Raw genomic sequence first — 18,427 nt, forward strand, 5'->3', positions numbered from 1 at the left:
TACATTTGATAATTCTGCTTGCAGATGTGGGAGGGAGAAACTGGCAGACTGAAGTACCAGTACAATGTTTCTTCATCTGGTGTCACTGCAGTCTGCTTTACTGGGAACAGGTAATTCTATGAGCTTGCCTACATTAAGACAGAGAGAGCAGATATAGAGAGGTAGCACTCCTTTGTGCTTACTTGCTTAAGAAACTTGATACTAAGCAACAGTTGGTACTATCAACTACTACTAAGCAAAATCGCCGCTGGCAGTGTTTATCTTTGGAGTGAATGTCTCGGTGTTTGTGATATGAAATGACTTTCATCTAAGAACAGCTTTTATGTCCTATATTCATGGGAATTGCTTAGGTAAGGAGAGTCGGGGAGAGTTTGAATACATGTATGACAGCTGACTATATTTAAAAAGGGTATAGCTTTTATAAATTGAAACAAGTCCATGTACACAAATTTGCATTTATTTAAAATCTGTAAAATTCTTATTAATGAATATGAGAAAAGAAGTTAAAAACAGACTTACACATAAATACAAACATGTTCATAATCAGAAGACTTGCTCACATGTTGAGACATATAGATTTGTTTACATATTTGACATACAAGCATGCAACAATAAAATTCTCATATAATTCAACAATAAATTCATGGAAGCATAATACTACTAATAAACAGAGCGATGTATATATATCAATATCTATTCACATCCCTTACGGTGGACAATTAAAGAAAACATCAAAGTTTACTACAAATATACAGCAAGCACATTTTTAGAGGCATCATTTTTCTTCACATTTATGTACTTTAAATATTTACAACAATTTCTTTCTTGCTATTCTTAAACAATTTTAAATGACTTTAAAAGCCTACAAATAATGTAGCTTCAGCATTTTTTTATTTTGTTTCGATCCTTTCTCAGAAAAGGACACAGACCTACCTTTTAGAGAAAAATTAAGATGAACAGTGATAAACAGATTAATCACACATGCACTAAGTGGACAATAGAGGTCACTGCTCAGTAGCTGTCAACAAAGAAATCAAATCAACTGAAATTAAATTTTTTCCGAGGCAGTAAATGGTCAATATTCTTGCAATAGGCACGCTCTAAAATCTCAACTGTCTCAGTCAGTATTTTCCACCAAACTGTTTGTTTATAAGAAACTTTTCTGATTTTGTGAAAGTGTCACAGTCACATTCTCACAAATCCCTTGAAATTTGAGCATTTTTTTTCTGCTCAAAACAACTCTACCTCTTTTGCAGGCATGTATATATTTAATAATTTCAACTAATAAAAATACACAAAAAAATGTTTAAAATAATTTCCTAGTAAACATACATCAATTAATTTTTACTACTATCTAAGATTTATTATTATTCCTTATTAATGGTCTAATACTAAACTCAGTCCTGAGAGAAAGTTCCATTCTTGATGTTTAACTTAAGAAATAATGAATGTAAAGTTCAGCACAACACCGCTTTCACTGTATCAACAGTCGCTGGGGACTAATATTCCATAAATCTATATGTATGTATCTTACACACAACTTATCTTGAATTGTAAAAACAGTTACACAAACAAAACACAACTGACGTCTCCACTTGGGACAGATCTCATTCTCTAAATGACGCTGTCTCTGGGGACGAGCAACCTCACAATACGACACTGTCCCTGGGGATGAGCGACCACACTTCTCAACATATCAAATGCTGCCTCTTGGGGTCAGCCTCATATTGTGAGGTCACTCGTTCCCCAGAAACAGCGTGGAAGATTCCTGGCCCATATACTCCAGGATACCAATAAACTAAACAATTCACAAAACAAAACAACACAAAAAATACTTCATGCTATCAGCCAGGCCCATCAGTCCATGGCATTAGCCAGACCCAAACACTCACGGCCCATCTCCCGGCCCTTCACTCCATGTGATGGACAGAGGCAGGTGGTCAGCTTTATCTCGAGAGCTGGTCTCCAAGTGTGGCAAAGTGAACGAAAAGAAGCTGGATGATTTTTTTTTTTTTTTTACAGTCGCATATTATTTAGATTTTTTTAAAATATCACATTGGCAGCTTGCACAGTTTGGTGATTTGCTGAAACTTCTGTAATTTAGGATCTTGTACAATTAAAGAGTTGGTTTTCTTGCCAAGCTTCCTGCAAAGCTACTTTTGTGTGGTTGTTTGATATCAAGGGATCTTAATTATATATAACAGTGTTTTGCATTAAAATGCAAATGACTTGTGCACAGGATTATTGCTGCTCGGGTTGATGGAAGCCTTGATGTCTTTGAGCTGGAGACATTTCAGAATTCTTCTGTTCTTTCTCCATCATCAGCAGTATCAGCTCGCCCTCACAGAGGTATGTTGGGATAATTTTACACAGATGACATTCAGCAGCTAAATTTGCTTTCTGCTTTAACAAAAGTAGGCTTATGATTAACAACAATTTAACATGTCATCTTTTTAAATATCTGAAGACATCTTTGCATTTATTTCTATTAATCATGGTGAAATTTTCTCCTGACTGCTTAGAGTTGATGGTTGCCAGCTCAGCATTAAACTCAACACACTCATCACAAAATGTGCAGTAGAAGTTGCATCTATTTGCATAAACAGAAGATTATTTTCGATCCATGTTTTTAGAATAGTTTTAAATTTTGTAGGACATACAAGACAATACAGTGCTGGAAATCTGCGACCATTGCGACTTTGGGAGGAAGTTGTTCGCCTGAACTGTATTGCATCTTTTCGTGCGCATCAGCGGCCCATAACATGCTTACAGTGTGAAGGCAATCGAATTGTGACAGCCAGCCAAGACCACACGCTAAAGGTAGATACCATTTTTGTGAAGAGAGGGACGAATGGTTGTACAATATATCGGTCACGGTGTTTCTTTACTTTGCCTGGTGAAAGTGGGATGGGTGTGATGACAGAAAGAGAAACTTTTGACAAACATAAAGAGTTGCAGGCGATATAGCGCCGAAGGAGAAATTCACAAGAAGTTTTGGCTACAGGCAGGAATTTTTTTTTTTTTGGCTTGTTTTGCTATAATTGTTTATTTCTCTTTTCTTGTATGAATACAAAATTTGAGAGACTAAAATAAATAGAAGAAAACCTCCCTATTAACACTCACTAAAATCCTCCAATGCAGCTCATAGATGATAGGGGTTGTGATAGGGAAATCGGCCAGTCAGCTTATTCTAGGAACCCATGACTTCAAGTGACTATAAAATCAAGTTTATTATTGAAATGTTGAAAAAAAAATAAATTAAAACCATATTATAATAATTTTCTTTGTTGTTATTGCTTGGTCATGCTTATTCTGCCATTATTGCACTTGAAGATTTGTAGGGGAACTAACTTTCCAGGTAAGAGCAATAGATCAATACTCATGTCACCTAGTAGACTAGTTGAACTATATGGTGATTATGGGGTTGATGCGATTGGAAAGATATTATTTGGATATCAATAACCAGTGATCCAATGAACATGCAATTTCTTTCAAAATGTGCTTTTATTTTATATGGTTTCTACAGAAAATCTTAATATAGAGTGAATGGTTGGCCAGAAGCAGTCTATTTTAAAATATACTCTTTTTTTCTTTTGTAACACTCGACTTCTGCAAAAAAGAAAAAAGCTGTAATAGAGTATGAACTGCTGGTTAGTCAAGGTAGTCATAATAGAGATGATGTTGGGCTTTTACTGAGAGGGGGTTTGTAATAGGGGAGTCTTAATAAGTAGGTTTTACTTTTTGCTGCTTATTAATTTTCACAGTTTTCTGTTGTCATGCACAATGATTATATTCTCAAGGTATATCGGCTTGATGGGCGTGATTGCCTGTACACACTCTATGGACATGAGGACCATGTGACAGCCCTTTGTCTTGATAAGGTTTGCATCATTATACATGACTGCTTTCCAGTTTGCTGCTTGTTAAGTTTTATTCTGAAAGATACTTGGTGGTCTTTTTTTTTGAAAATTTTTAAATGCAAGGCTCAGCCAGTTTATGAAGGACATCTAGAGTAACAGATCCAATCAACTACATGACTTGCAACAGTACCACTCTGCCCTACATAGTGAATGACATTACAAAATATGATCATTCATCTGAAGAAGAAGTTTACATGTTCAAAGCATTCTGTGTGCTCAGTTTTGTTTTGTTTTTTCCTAATTTTGCTGATTTCCCTTACAGCATAGTTTTAACCTTGGATCATGAATTTCTTTGCAGTGTCCACCCTATGCAGCAGCCAGTGGCTCAGCTGATGGCACAATGCGTTTGTGGGATCTTGTTACTGGCTCCTGCATCCATAAGTTCATGTGGCACAAGCAAGCTATTATCCGATTAGCTACATCCTTACAGTTTATTGTTAGCTTGGGTCAAGATGACTGTATGTGTGTCTTGGACAGGACTCGTGGACAGCTTCTTCACAAAATCTCCATGGTAAGCATATGACCACAACATTTTGTTTTAAAGTAAAATCCACGTTGCCCTGGTTTTCTTTAATAACAAGAACATTAAAGAAAACAATATTTTCTACCACACAGGTGTCATATAATTTTTAATCATTTAATTACCATGTGTGATAAACAGGAGTCGTTTGGAAGCAGTTTGGTGCTGATGCCGCACAATCTTGCAGTGACAGGTGCACAGGTAAGACTGGAGAAGTTTACTGGATCATTCAGCTAATAGTTTTGAAGAAAGAAATCCAGACATTTCGATCATTGTGACTGGTAATTCTTTATTTTTTTCCTTTTAAGAATTTTAATGTTGTTGAATTTCCCATTGCCCAGTCACATATGTAACTGTATTTTTACTGTGGTGCTACATGAACTATTATTAACTTTATGTTATTCTTTCTGTATTAGGGTAAGCTGGAACTGTGGGATTTGTCAAGAGGGTGTCTTGTTCGGCCAGTGCCTTTTCAGGATGGGGACTCTGCTTTTATAACACACCTTGAAACTCTGAACTCCAATTCACTAGTATGTGCTGCAGGCACAAGTCTCAAGGTCATTTCCTTTCCAACAACTTTAGAGAAAGCAGAATGAAAAAAAAATGCATGGAAGAAAAGCCAAAAAATAGTTAAAACTTAAACAGTATATAAAGTAACATCAAAGGGCAACGAAGGTGTCCTTACATAGGACTTTTCAAAGTCAAAGAATGAACTGTGGTTAAAATGTGGAGAAATGAAAAGAGTGGCCTTAAGCATTTTTGTTTATTTATTTCTGTAGCTTTTTGTGTTGTCCATTTTTTTCTGGTTGTGAAGACATATTCATTTTGAATAGTTCTTTAAAGTGAATAATCAAATTGTGTTGAAAACATCATGTAAAAAACTTTTTGAAAAAGCAACAACCAAAAAGCTTGGATTTCAAGACATTTTCACATTATGATCTAGGGAAAGATGCAGGATGAGAATGAACTGGAAACATAAGACAGTAGTTTTTGGTTTGGAAAAACAGCAAGCATTAAAACAAAAAGATAAATTAGATAATTTGTACATATGTATGCTAACAACTTCATTTATTCTCTACCATTCTACTTAAAGGGCCATTTAATGTTACTAATACCAATTTCTTTAATTGGGTGATCTGTGTTAGCATAATTTTTGGCAGCAGCAGCCTCTTTTGTATTATGGAAATGACAGCATCATTCATGATTGTTTTAAAACTGGATCACCAAGAAAACCTGTTCACCTTTTATTTATAATAACATAATAATCATCAGAGCTATTTTTCTGGAAGTGTTATTACCTGTGTGTTCAATGTGCCTACCATCCCATTTTTCTAAGTTCTTGAATTTGTAAAAAATATGTGAATTGCTTGTACAGTTTATTACATCCTTGTATTTCATTTTTTTTTCTTTTGACAACAACAAAAGCAACAAAGGAGAATAAAACCAGTCTGTTTGAATCCACAGTCTTCATAGTCCTGCAGTCAACATTCATTTACCTGCTCTCTATACTGCTTGCTGGCAATTACAGAGCAATCTAGAAAGTAAAAAAATATATATTAGAAAAATGATATTTAGAATTTTGTCTCTGAGACATTTTTTCAGTGCAGCATCTCAATTAGAACCAATTAGAACCAAACAAGTTTGGAGTCAAGTACAGGTTTTAATCCCTCACAAAGTTTATAAGGCACTTGTTGAAGTAACCTCCCTCCATTATGAAAGTATCCTCCCTTCAATGAGTTCATGAAACTTATCCTAATAGCAGAGAAAAGTAATAGTTGTTTTCTTTAGAACTGAAATGATTTATTGGTAAATAATGGCAGGGCTAGCCCAGGGTTTATGCCTGCAAAATATGACCCCAAAAGTGTAGCGTTTATTTGTTTACCAAATTGCATTACCAGAATACCCAAAAATCATGGTTATGAGCTGATTCTGAAGAAGGTGACTTAATCATGTCAGATGTGATGAACTTACATGTTTGCTGGTCTGCATCCTGTTCATAGACAATACAGGAAGACCAGAAATACATTGCTTTAGAGATATAGATGTGCCAGATGCTGCATTGACTTCACTTGCATACATGGTCATATGAAAACACAAGATATTTACTAGATCAAGATTCTCACCTTTTAAAAGAATCACCAGGTTTCTTGACCATTTCACATTTTACAGTTTCACATCGACATTCTCTCTGAGTGGCATACCAATAGGCACTATTACACTGCCACATCGGAGCTTTTTAGTGCAAAAATGTGAATAAGCACCGATTCGGTCTCGGTGATATGGACATCCAATCAACTATATTTGCGTCAGTCATGCAGTTTTCAGGAAAGGAAGGGGGGGGGGGGATATAAGGGTGCTACTTTTTGACGCTACAGTCTTGTTGACAATATTGTTGATTTTATATCTGCTACCATTGTCTCTGTGATGGGTCCTTAGTTGTTTATGGATTTCATCTTTCTTAGTCATAGATATTAAAATGACTGTTCTGAGGTGGGGTTTCTTGTACTTTTCAAGGAAAATATTTTTGCCTAAGATGTATGTGTTTTATTGTACATCTGGAAAATTTGTAAAAAAAGAAAATGTAGGAGCAATCTGTACAGACTGTTGATTTGTGGGGGGTTTTTTTTCTGTTGCAGACTTATTCTGTATCTTTTTGTTTGCATGCTTTGATCGTTTTCTTATTGCATCTTGATCTGTGTCATAAACATGGAGAAACCATTCAGTTAGTCCCCTACTTATGAACATTCAAGTTCCAAACTTTGGTGCATGTAAACAAAGTTGAGCTCAAGCTCAAAAGTAGTTCATAAGGATTGTCTTAAAGTTAGCATGTAACGATAGTTTGCATGTCCGCTGAGTGGCGGCAGCAGGAGGGAGCATGGGTATGCACATCCTAAACAATAGCTGTAAGATTTTATAAACTTTAGTTTATATCTGTACTATAATTATAAACTGTTATAAACTTTATTTCATGTACTTGAAGGTTGTTCAAGCACATTAAAAACAACTGAAAACTATTGGTTTATATTGGTACGTCCAAAAGTAGAGCTGGTTTTACATGTACCATACTGTAATCACGATACACATCCATCCCAGTCTCAAACAAATGCACATACAAACAGCCTCCTGAAATGGAACCTGTTGATAAGTTTGGGACATACTGTACTTATTTTTGCAAAATTACTCATGGAGGTGCTCCAAAAACAGTAGACTTATGGAGTAGTATCACAATCCCAAAATGCCTTGCTGTATGTGATAATTTATTTTTTATGGCAGGGAAAAGACAGTTGTGTGCTATGTGACCATTTAGAAATCAGTGCAACTAAAAGACCATGTGTTTGTTGCTGAACTTTCAGAATTAACTGACTTCAGCTGAGTTAAGATGTTAATACCATAATCTTCATGTAAAACTTCTTTGCTCTGCATTATGTACATTTCAAGCAATAACGTTAGGTATTGTTCTTTTAATAAAATCTGCTCTGATGCAGCTCGGTTTGCTTGAGATAGTCTCCCAGAAGCCTTCCAGGGGATACTCTGAGCACCAAATCTACTGACTCGTTAACAATGATCTCAGTCCTCTTAAAGATGGTTACATTTTGTATGTGCACATTGTACAAGAAAAGTCATATTAGCATGAATTCATTTGTTTGCTATTTTCTTATGCAGATATGCAAAGCTAGTGTGATACACAACTTATGTAAATTATTTGAATGCTTCAGAATATCATTTAGTATCATTTGCATTGTACTAATCCATTTAGGAGAAATTTGAAAATACCATAAGTTTGTTAAACAGCCCTTCTGTCAGTAACTTATGACCATTCCATTCTACAACCCTTCTATGCTTACATGATTCAGACATGGATGAGAGAGAGAGAGCTGTTAATGTATGCATATTCATGTTCTGTTTTAAGGACACAAATGTGGCAAGACAGTCAACATTAGTCTATGTCTAAAGGCACATCTTTTAATTAAAATCCTCACATTTTTGTTATCTGAAGTTATGTACATTCTGTGCAAACTTATTATCTTCCAATGTCACCTTACCTAAAAGAAACAATGCATGTAAAATGATCTTCAGACTTCCACTAAATGTGACTAATCAACAAACAAAATCAGGAAGTGCAAACTGTTCAGTTTATTCTTGTACGCTAATTAAAGCAGCTTCTTGTTTCATGCATTTTTGTTGCAGTATTATATAAATGATGACTGTGCCTGTATTGTGATAAATTGTGAAATTTGTGAATTAAGCCTGGAGATATTGTTTCTGCAGCTGTATTATATATATATCTCTGAGTTTGTGTGCACTTTTGTGCCTTATGTGACAAAAGATTTACTGGAAATTCACATAAAAAAGCAGCTCAAAATAAGGCATGTATTTTTCTAGAAACTTGCAACTTTAAGTTGGAATTTATTAGATGAAGATTATGAGCTATTAAATTTTAAGGCATAAAACAGAGATGGTGTTAATGCAGGTGATTTATGTGCTGATCTTTCACTGCTGACTGGAAACCTTGGGTAGGCTTCATGACCCAGTGATTAGTATGCTCATACAGTTGGCAGTTTGAAGCTTGATCAGGCCTCTGACTTGAAAACTCCCCTTTCCACCCAGAAGTTGGGTACCCATCTTACTGGGAAAAGTGAAAGAAGAGGGTAGAGTTCCACCTTCCATTTGCCCACCCCACCTGCATTGCTATTACGGGTTCTGTAGCCACTGGAACCATGGCAGGGACCCATTGTGAAGCTCACTGTGAGGCTCCATTGCTTGCTAGACATGGGTATTTTGGATGGTTCCCACATCCCAGTGCAACGTGGTTCGGGGACAAGCGAAAACGGAGAGTCAAACAGTTGCAATAAGACAAAGTAACACAAAATAAAGGCATGCAGCGAAGTAAGCCATTGGTTGGGTGTGACTTGTTAACAACAATCTTACTTGAACGCTGCTGGGCATAGACTATGCCTGCAAGGGGCAGGGTGCACTCTAATTCTAATTACATGCAACCACCCAAATGAGTTGGACTTTCTGCTTCAGGGTTATGCTGCCATACCAGATAATGATGGAGAATGTCAGTATACTATTGATCACCGCCTGGTAATACTGTTCCTCCTGTTGCCAAACTATTTTGATTTTTTATGTGTGATTATTTCAGTCTATTGCCTGCTGGACTAGATTATCAGAGACTGACATATCAGAGCTACCCTGTGTGTAAGAATTTTTTAAGATTCCATTGGATACACCTCATTCCTTTTGAATTTACAAAATAAAGAACTTCTAGGATGGAGTATGATAGGAACAGTTGATTTCATACACTTTTTATAAGTTTGTCCACTTTTGGAAGATAGCATATTTTCATACATTCCAAAGTTACTAGTGCTATCCTATAATTGTTGCAAATGAAGTTAAGAAAGAGTTGCATACTTTTTCTTATTATCTTTTTCATTTTGGCAGGGCAAGATTTTTTGTAACTGGTTTTCCTGCTGGTGCAGAAGAGATTTTTCTTGAATGCAGAGGTTGTTTTGAACATAAAACGGAACCGGCAGAATTTATTTATCATCTATAGTAACTCAAAATATGTTGTGTTAAGTACGATAACCTAGTGGTTTGTGCTTTAACTTTAGAGCAAAAGATTGCCAGTTAGAAGTTTACCTTTACCTGTGACTAGAAAACTCCCCAAACCCTCTCAGCAAATTTATCAGGAAAGGTTAAAGGCAGTAGAAATAAAGAGCTTGCTTCTGCCTTCCACTTTCCATGATCTGCCCTGCCCTGCCTTAGAGACTGCGAACTACTTACAATGCACTGCCAATAGGCAATGGGACCCTTTAGCTTATCAATAGGAAAAGATCTCAAAAACTGAAAAAGAGCCTTGAGGGTTCTGAGTCTAGAGAAGTGAAAGATACACCCAACAGCTTCAGTGGCACACACATTTTTGCTTCACCAAGTGACATTTAATTTTAAAAAAATACTGAAATGATGCACCGTGAAAAAAGATTTATTTTAAAATTATATAAAAATCACAATACACATTTATAGACAAAAATTATCAAATAAATCACAAGGCATGCAGTTTGCTCATTTGCAGGAAGCGGAACCGCTTTTTAAGCTGTAATACAAAACAAAATCTTGTGGCTACGTAAAAGTCAGTTTCAAAATAAAAAAAATATTTTGCACATCTTTTAAGCACAAGTAAATCTGTGTTTGTAATGTGATTTTGTCATGGACTGGTAACATAGTACATGTTTTTGAGTGAAAGTTTTGCATGCCTGAGTCAGTATGTTTTGGTCACAGACAAGTCAGACCACACATGAAGAATATTTTTCCTGACTAGTGCAGGATGTTCTAAATGTGAAACTGACCCTATATATTCTGAACACCTGGTAAGTTCTGCATTTCCAGAGAAGCCATGAAAGTCCCTAAGTTGAAGTAAGGGTGGGAAGTAAAAACTGTACCTTTCCAGAAAAGTAACAGATTAGCTTGTATCAAAGGTGAATGAAAGCAATCAACTTTGTCACTCACCTGGCCCAGAGAAAGGACTAGACCTCAGAGCTGGTGTATATACATTGTGTGGTGACAAAAAATGTCTACCCAAAAAGAAAATGAAGGATGACTGACCCAAGAGTAGGCATACGAGTTGTGCTGTGTTGAGGAGATCCATCACAAGAGGCAATGACAGATGACTAACCTGAGAGTTGGTGTATGCATCGTCTTGTGACAAGGATGTCAACCCCAAAAGGCAACGCCTATACTGATCAGTTCCAGCATTCAGCTTGAGGCAGTGTTAGAATTTTGTGTACTCAGAGGTTGTTGATTCCCAAGGGATGACTATTTTGTCACAAGTGGTAAGCCATTCTATACTATATGTTCAGTGAATTCACGAGAACCAATTTTTTTTTAAGCCATGGCTTCTCATGAAAAAGCAATAGTTGCACAAGAGCAGAAAAGGTGGATAAATAATTTCTTTTCTTTGTGTGTTGGGCATGCCACCGTGTCTTGTGTGCACAACAGATCTCTTGGATTACAGGATGGATGGACAGAAATTTACTGTTTATTGCTGTTGTCGTTATTTTTTCTTAATAGATATTTAAGGTGACAGCCTGAAGAGGCAATTTAGTTGTCTTTGTGTAGTGCAACAGAACATGTGAATGTCAAGCTGTGTTTATGATTGAGACAATATACACTAGAGCTGCAACAGATTTCAAATCCATTATGTTGCTCTCCAATATCATGATGGTAAATTTTCTAGAGTTTTTAAGAAAGTGGATGGAATAAAAGATACATTTCCTACTGAACCTTCAGGTTCTTAACTGACTATTCCATATTATGACCCAAGCATATAACAGGCCAAAAGAAAGATCATTTGACCTTGCTGTGTATTTCAATTTTTCTTATCACAGCACAAAATTATGCATTAAGACACTTTTACTTAACCTTCTGAGCACCATATAAAAGTATAAATATTGCAAAGAGTGGCTAATAGCTGAAGACTGAGAAGACAACAGTGGATGAAGTTTGTTTTTTATTATTGCTGCTCTCAGGTAAACAGATCAAGAAACCTATTCATTTTTGGAAAGGAGAAAGTTTGAACTTTGCAATAAAAGTAATGAAAATTGCCTTCCACATGCTTTCCCGACAAAGCCACAATCATGGCCTATTGTGCCCAAAGGGTTAATCTAAAAAAAGAAAAGGTCTAGAGATGTAGATACATTATGTTTTCAATGTGCAGTTCCTGTTGCTGCTTTATTAATGGTCACATAAATATTACCTGTACACAACTTCAGCGACAGGTAAAGATGCTGAATTTTACGTCCAGTATAGATGACCATTCTGTTGGTAGTTTTTTCCCAATGCAATGGTTAAATTGTATTCAGCAGACATTGATACTGAGAGCCTTTACTGACCAAACATCTGAGCATGAAAATTGACTATAAAATCTAAATGAAGAAAATCTAGGTTCCTTTAGGAAAGTCATACAAATTTTTATTCATGGTCACCAAGAAGGTTATGTGTTAATTAGAAAATCTTCCTATTCAGCTTGTTTGTATCATAGGTGACTGTAAGAAAAAAACTTTAAAACTATTTGCAGGCATCTAGCCATGCACTAACAATAAGAAAAATAATTTTCATTTAAAGTTTAATTTACCAGGGCAAGTGTCATGGCTCATGAGTCACAGGTTCTGCAATACAGAACATTTCTTTCATTACAGAAAATACATAGATTGAGGATGGGTGCTCTCTCACTCCCAGTTCTGATCACAAACACTCTTGCTGCTCATCATAATGAAACATTATGCTATACAGGTATGTGAACTTTCATGTCAGGCAATCAGCAATTATAACTCAGCTGGAAACCCCTGGGTAACCTGCCAGTCCAAAGCCTGGATGAAGGAGGAGGGTTGGGTGTGGGGGTAGCAACCCCACCCTGTAGAACAACCCCTGTAACAGAAACTGCAAATGCAACGTGTAGTTGCGGCCCTATTCTCCACTGGAGGTGATCAGGAACAAGAAGAATCAGCAATCATCCAAATGGTTTAGAAAATGAGGGTAACACAAGGAATTTCTAGGGGACAGTAATGTTCTTGAAAAACCAATCGTCATTTTGCTAAAATATGCCATCCAACAAATAGCTAAAGACATCTGCAGTCTGATTTATTGACTGATAGAGATAGTCGGAAAGAAGCTAAAGACACTTTGATGCTGATCAGTCTGAGACTACATGGATATAAAGTAGCTAAGAAGAGAAAAATATATCAGGGCTACTTAAGAACAAAGTTGAGTCCCATGCCAAAATCAAACCCCAAAGAATATACAAGCATCCATGTCTTCTGTACTTAGGTTTAAGTTGGGTAAGTGGTTTTCTAGAGTTGCTTAATAAAACATTATGTAAGACACTCGAAGGAAACCAAAAACAATCTTGCTCCTGCTGCCATATAAGGACCCTGCCTACCCTTATGGAAAAAAAGAATAAGTTTCATTTTCATTTCACTGAACTTTACTGTCAAACATTCCAATTCAAAATGTGTCACAGAAAAATCAACTGAGATCAAATGACCAGGCTGAGAGCTACAGATGTTTAAAATCTTTTCTTGAGAGTGCTTTGAAGATAAAGGCAGAAACAACTTTCTATTTTATATGCTTGGTAATCTGCTCCGACTACATTGCTTCCACTGTTATTTTTATAAACAGTAAATAAAATGCATTTCTTCATCATCTCCTGAAGCTTTCTCCATTAGAGCAGCATAAGCTACATGCAACAGTATTGGATTTTAACCACCACTAGGTTCACACCTTGTACTTTTCCTATGTCTGGGAACTGGCAACAAACTCACACAGTGTCTGCTGACACTGTTCAGATAAAGATTTGAAAACTTCATGTGTGACGAGTTACAGCTCCATGGCAAGCAAACCTTTTAGTAGTCTATCATCAAGCAGCCTCTCCCTCACACACGCAGATGTGTCTGCTAATATACAAAATGCATATGCATGCAAAACAGGAAAAACATCTTTTTTAAAACAGATTTAAATGTGTGTAAAGAATTGTGATGGCACCCAATTAAATATTCCAAATTAGTAAAATCCTCTGCTTAGAAAAAGGAGAAAATAACACAAGCAAAGAATGGGATTATTAAAAATCTATGTAAACAGCATCGAAATTTATTTTGACTAGACCATTCTTATCATTCTGAGGGGCTCTGGCAAACAGTAGTATTACTGTGCCAAAATGAAATTTATCAAGATTGTCACACACAATGAGAGGAAAAAATGCCAAAAAATTCTTGTTGTAACAGAAACTAGGGGAATAAAAGAGAGAAAGTCTGCTGACTATGTTGTAAATTGTCACCCATTGTTGGCTGCCTCTAAATTTCTTCTGCCTGTGGTAATGTCATGCTCTTGAGTAGAGGCCTCTGTGTGGGTGACTGACACGGTAGGTGCCGACTGATGCAATGACCCATCGCCTAATGAGACAGGCATAGATGGGGTAAGTTCAGTATAGGGGGGTGGATGAATCGTGTCTCCAGGAAGGCAGCTTGATTCACCTGAAGAACAAAGTTTGACTTTTCATTAAGGACTGTATTATTTTTCTTAAATCAGGATTCTCAAAAACATGTTAGATATCAGAACTTCTGGTACAGAAGGTATTCCTACCATAACACATAGATGAATACATGTGACACTATTTGAAGATAAAAGCTTTCAACAATAATGAGCACAAGTTAATGCAACACACTGCTTTTGTCCATGGACACACAAACAACACACAGACATTGCACCAATACATCACACACAAAGTGGTTTCAATAACAATGATATAAACATATGAAACCTTTGGCTGATGGAGGTCCTGGGTAGGGTGGAAGATCGACTTTATTAACAGGATACAGATTTGGTTGATTCATAACCTGACAAATAAAGACATACTTTTAAGTCAGAAAACAAACATCATCTACTGAAGAACTGACACTAATTTTCAGTATTCTGTATTCTAGTGTGTGTGTATAGTTGGTTATTTGAGTTTTACGCCATGCCAGCAACTAAGGCTATATCACAGCAAGAGTGTGTACATCCTCATGTACACACACCTGTGCATGCCTATACACACAAGTTCTTCATCACAACATCTAAACACAAACACATACCCACCCATAAGTTCTTAATCAAAACCAAAAAAGTACTATAATGCAACTATTAGTCAGAACAGCAAATTAACTCAGTCTAACTCCTTCACGTAATTATATGGACTACACTCAGCATCTACATAGAAGCTCTGTTGCACATAAGTACACATAAAAAAAAAAAGTATGCAATTATCAGGAAAAAATGTTTTAAAAAATCAATCACTGAACCAAAAACAGTGATCATTATTATTCAATTCAATTCAATTCAATTTAACTTTATTATCTCACTAGGAGAAATTAAAAGACGTGGTAAAACAACTGGCTGATAATAAAACTTAGAATAAAAACAACTTAAATTCCACTCAAACTATCATCTCACACAAACACCTACAGTCCATGTAAATACCCGACTAAATAAGTGATTCAGTAAGACAACAATTTATTAGACCATAAAGGAAGCAACTTTTAGAGGAAGTTTCTGAAATTTTCAATCAAAACACTTTCACTGCAAAAATGGTATCGAGCAGGATCATACATGCAAAGTGTAAAACAGCAAATGGAGTTTATGACCTCTTGTGCTTCATTTGCTAGATGAAACAGAAACCAAACAAGACAGCAGTACTGAAGATTCGTTTTCTTTGTCAAAAAATTAAGTTGATAAAAATAAAGAAAATTTAGAAGAAAGGGTGTGTGAGCAGCCCATGGCTGATATTATATGTACATTTTTAAAAATCCTTCTGCCTCATTCATTTTGGATTTAGAAAACAATACACTTTCAGGATGGATGAAGGTACTAACAGCTAAATTTTACTTATTTTGCATACTTTGTGTAAGTTTTCTTCTTCTGTTTTAATTTTTGTATACCTATTTTTTAATAAAATAAAGTATTTTTAGGTATTCTAGGGTAACTAGCTCTATCTCATTCATGCACTAAGGATAAGTAATGGTACTTATCTTGACAAACTGAGGGTGACAGAAGAAGCAAACAAACCTCTGTGTAAGGTGGTGGAAGATGTAATACATCAGGAACTGGGTCTGCACCAGGTCCAGTGTAAGCATAGTAGCTTTGCCGTGTATTAGCGCAGCGTTCATGGGTCACATGACAACGTGAAGGCTGGATCTCTGCTGACTGCTGAAGGGCTGCAAGTCTTCGACGACGGTAGTAGCCACATCCACCAAAACAAGACATCAAGATAAAAATGATGACGAGCCTGAAAAAAAGTTAACATAATCCATGATGTGTGTAATTTTCTCACCTACTTGTCAAAATTATTAGCACATACCATGTTGACAGCAGTTGCCAAAGACAAAAGTATAATGCACACTAAAAAATAAAGAGGTTGAAAAAATCTTTTACCAAAAATACCACATGTTCCAAACATGCAGCCTGAAGCCACGGCTGTAGCTATTGTCATGGTCATAACAGCAAGCTAGAGCATTTTCACAGCACTTGTATGGAGGCTGACAACTGACAAAAAAAATATAATGCATAATTGATACAGAAAAAAAAGAGTTCATCAACTTTTAAAAATTTTATTTAAGCTACTACAAGTTTCAAATAAAGTATGTGGCTTTATTTTTTTTGGCTTTAATTTTCTTAAAAACAAGAACCTTTAATAAACTTACTGTTCAAACTTCATTCTGTGAGTTATTATGATCATCAGCATCTTGACAATGTGTAGTATGTATGTAGGAAGTATGTATATGTATACGTGGTTGCATATGCTTGATCGTGATAACTAAGCAAATCCACACTGACCTCAAGTGTCCAAATGCATGCAAGCAAGTAGAGAGAGAGATGCTGCATTATTGACAGCATCACAATGCTTTTGCTTATTTGCTACACCAATGTCACATATGTCAAAATATAAAATACACACTTCTCCCGATGTGGTATATCTGTAACTGACAATAAAATCCCTATCGCAAGAGTTTGCAAGAGAATTCATTCCCAGGCAAAGAGGGATATCTATGCTAGTAAAGCAGTACATATAAATAGATGTATATGGAACCATACTTACTACTTGTTATCACCGCAATATTCTGAAGCAACCTGCAAAAGTACAAGAAACAATATAACTGGTGAACAAACCTTTAAACTGCATAATCTAAGAAAACACTAAAATAGAACAGAAACAGTATGAGCAAGGATAGGTAAAACTAATACAGATGCAAAGTAAAGTAAAAAATCATAATGAACTATAAATATTATTAATATAACAGATTCTTATCAAATTTAAATTAAAGAGGATTTAAATACGGTACACTGCACATTATTAACAGTACACTAACAATTATCAGGTGGCACAAGATGATAGTTTTGAAGGAGGCACAGACCTGTCCATTTAAATAAACACAAGCATATAAACAGACACACCCATGCATTTTGACATGTACATATATTCAACTACAGTAATACTTTATACATCACATAAGACAATAGTATACATGGTCTATAATATATATTAACATTTACTTAGTTATTTATTTGTAATTATGTAATAGGTTAAATCATCCTCTCCGCTCCATCACCACCACACACACAGCGTTGTAACCCTATGTCTCTAATGTTAGGCAACAATTTTGTGAATTTTCATAGTAAATAAACAGTACCAAAACAACAAAGAAAAACAATTTATAGCAATTGCCTGTAACCAGAGTACTTTCATGTTTCTCATGAATGTTTCGCAACGGGATGATCATAAACGTGATAAAATTATTGTTTCCTTCACTTGTCACCATAGGTGTCTGACAATAAATTTCTTAATCTGTCGTTATGCGTTATGCTAAATCAGTAAATGCGTATCAAAATAATTCTTATCTTTCTAGTTTCAGAAACTTCAAGTAACCACTTCCCAACTTGTATTCTTCACTAAATCGTTTTAATTGAAAGCAAAGGCGATATTTGGTAGCACTTTTCTAATAGGACTTTTCACAGGTCTGTTGTTGAGTGGAGAAAGTCTTACCTGAACAAACAATTCCTGCACGACAACCGCACAGATCGCTGATACCCGGGTAGCCCAACGGCCTGTCGACATCTTCCTCACATCAGTCGACCTGATCCTAAAACAATGCTTGTTCAAGCGGGTACCGCTTGTTCAATACGTAAAACAAGGTAAAACCTGAAAGTTCGAGGATATGCCCGCTTGCACCTAGTTCCTGGCTTTCTGTTCTGTCCTTGACATCTCGACATCACCGACATCCGCACTTGGCGTTACCTCCCTTGTGCGGCGGTGTGTGCCGCAGCTTCGATGTTTGTGTTTGTCCGCTGATATCATGTATGTGTTACAGGTTTGCTGCTCCCCACAATATTCCTCCTTCTTTTTAAAAAGATTATGCTATGTCTGTCGCCGTAGACAGCCAGTCCTAGCTTACAACCC

The 18,427-nt window shown here is 36.1% G+C and overlaps 2 protein-coding genes across 4 annotated transcripts in view; one reads left to right on the forward strand and one right to left on the reverse strand.

Annotated features, from left to right (window-relative positions):
- LOC112563736 (sterol regulatory element-binding protein cleavage-activating protein-like) overlaps positions 1-8,895 on the forward strand; it is a 28,780-nt gene extending 19,885 nt beyond the window's left edge. For all 3 annotated transcript variants that reach the window (XM_025238015.1, XM_025238017.1, XM_025238016.1), the window contains exons 20-26: positions 25-110; positions 2,240-2,349; positions 2,654-2,820; positions 3,801-3,881; positions 4,219-4,431; positions 4,582-4,641; positions 4,857-8,895. In XM_025238015.1, the coding sequence (XP_025093800.1) occupies positions 25-110; positions 2,240-2,349; positions 2,654-2,820; positions 3,801-3,881; positions 4,219-4,431; positions 4,582-4,641; positions 4,857-5,036 (897 nt within the window). In that variant the 3' untranslated portion in view covers positions 5,037-8,895. The remainder of the gene's footprint in view (positions 1-24; positions 111-2,239; positions 2,350-2,653; positions 2,821-3,800; positions 3,882-4,218; positions 4,432-4,581; positions 4,642-4,856) is intronic.
- A 1,515-nt stretch (positions 8,896-10,410) lies between these two features.
- LOC112563737 (vesicular, overexpressed in cancer, prosurvival protein 1-like) lies at positions 10,411-18,253 on the reverse strand. Its single transcript, XM_025238018.1, has 6 exons — positions 18,014-18,253; positions 17,069-17,100; positions 16,405-16,515; positions 16,039-16,258; positions 14,756-14,831; positions 10,411-14,468 (listed from the first exon to the last, which is right to left on the reverse strand). Exons 1-6 carry the CDS (start codon positions 18,083-18,085, stop codon positions 14,269-14,271), a joined length of 711 nt encoding a protein of 236 aa, XP_025093803.1. The 5' UTR covers positions 18,086-18,253; the 3' UTR covers positions 10,411-14,268.
- Between the last annotated feature and the right edge of the window lie 174 nt (positions 18,254-18,427).

This window comes from Pomacea canaliculata, linkage group LG5, assembly GCF_003073045.1.
Source record: "Pomacea canaliculata isolate SZHN2017 linkage group LG5, ASM307304v1, whole genome shotgun sequence".
NCBI classification, from domain to species: Eukaryota; Metazoa; Mollusca; class Gastropoda; order Architaenioglossa; family Ampullariidae; genus Pomacea; species Pomacea canaliculata.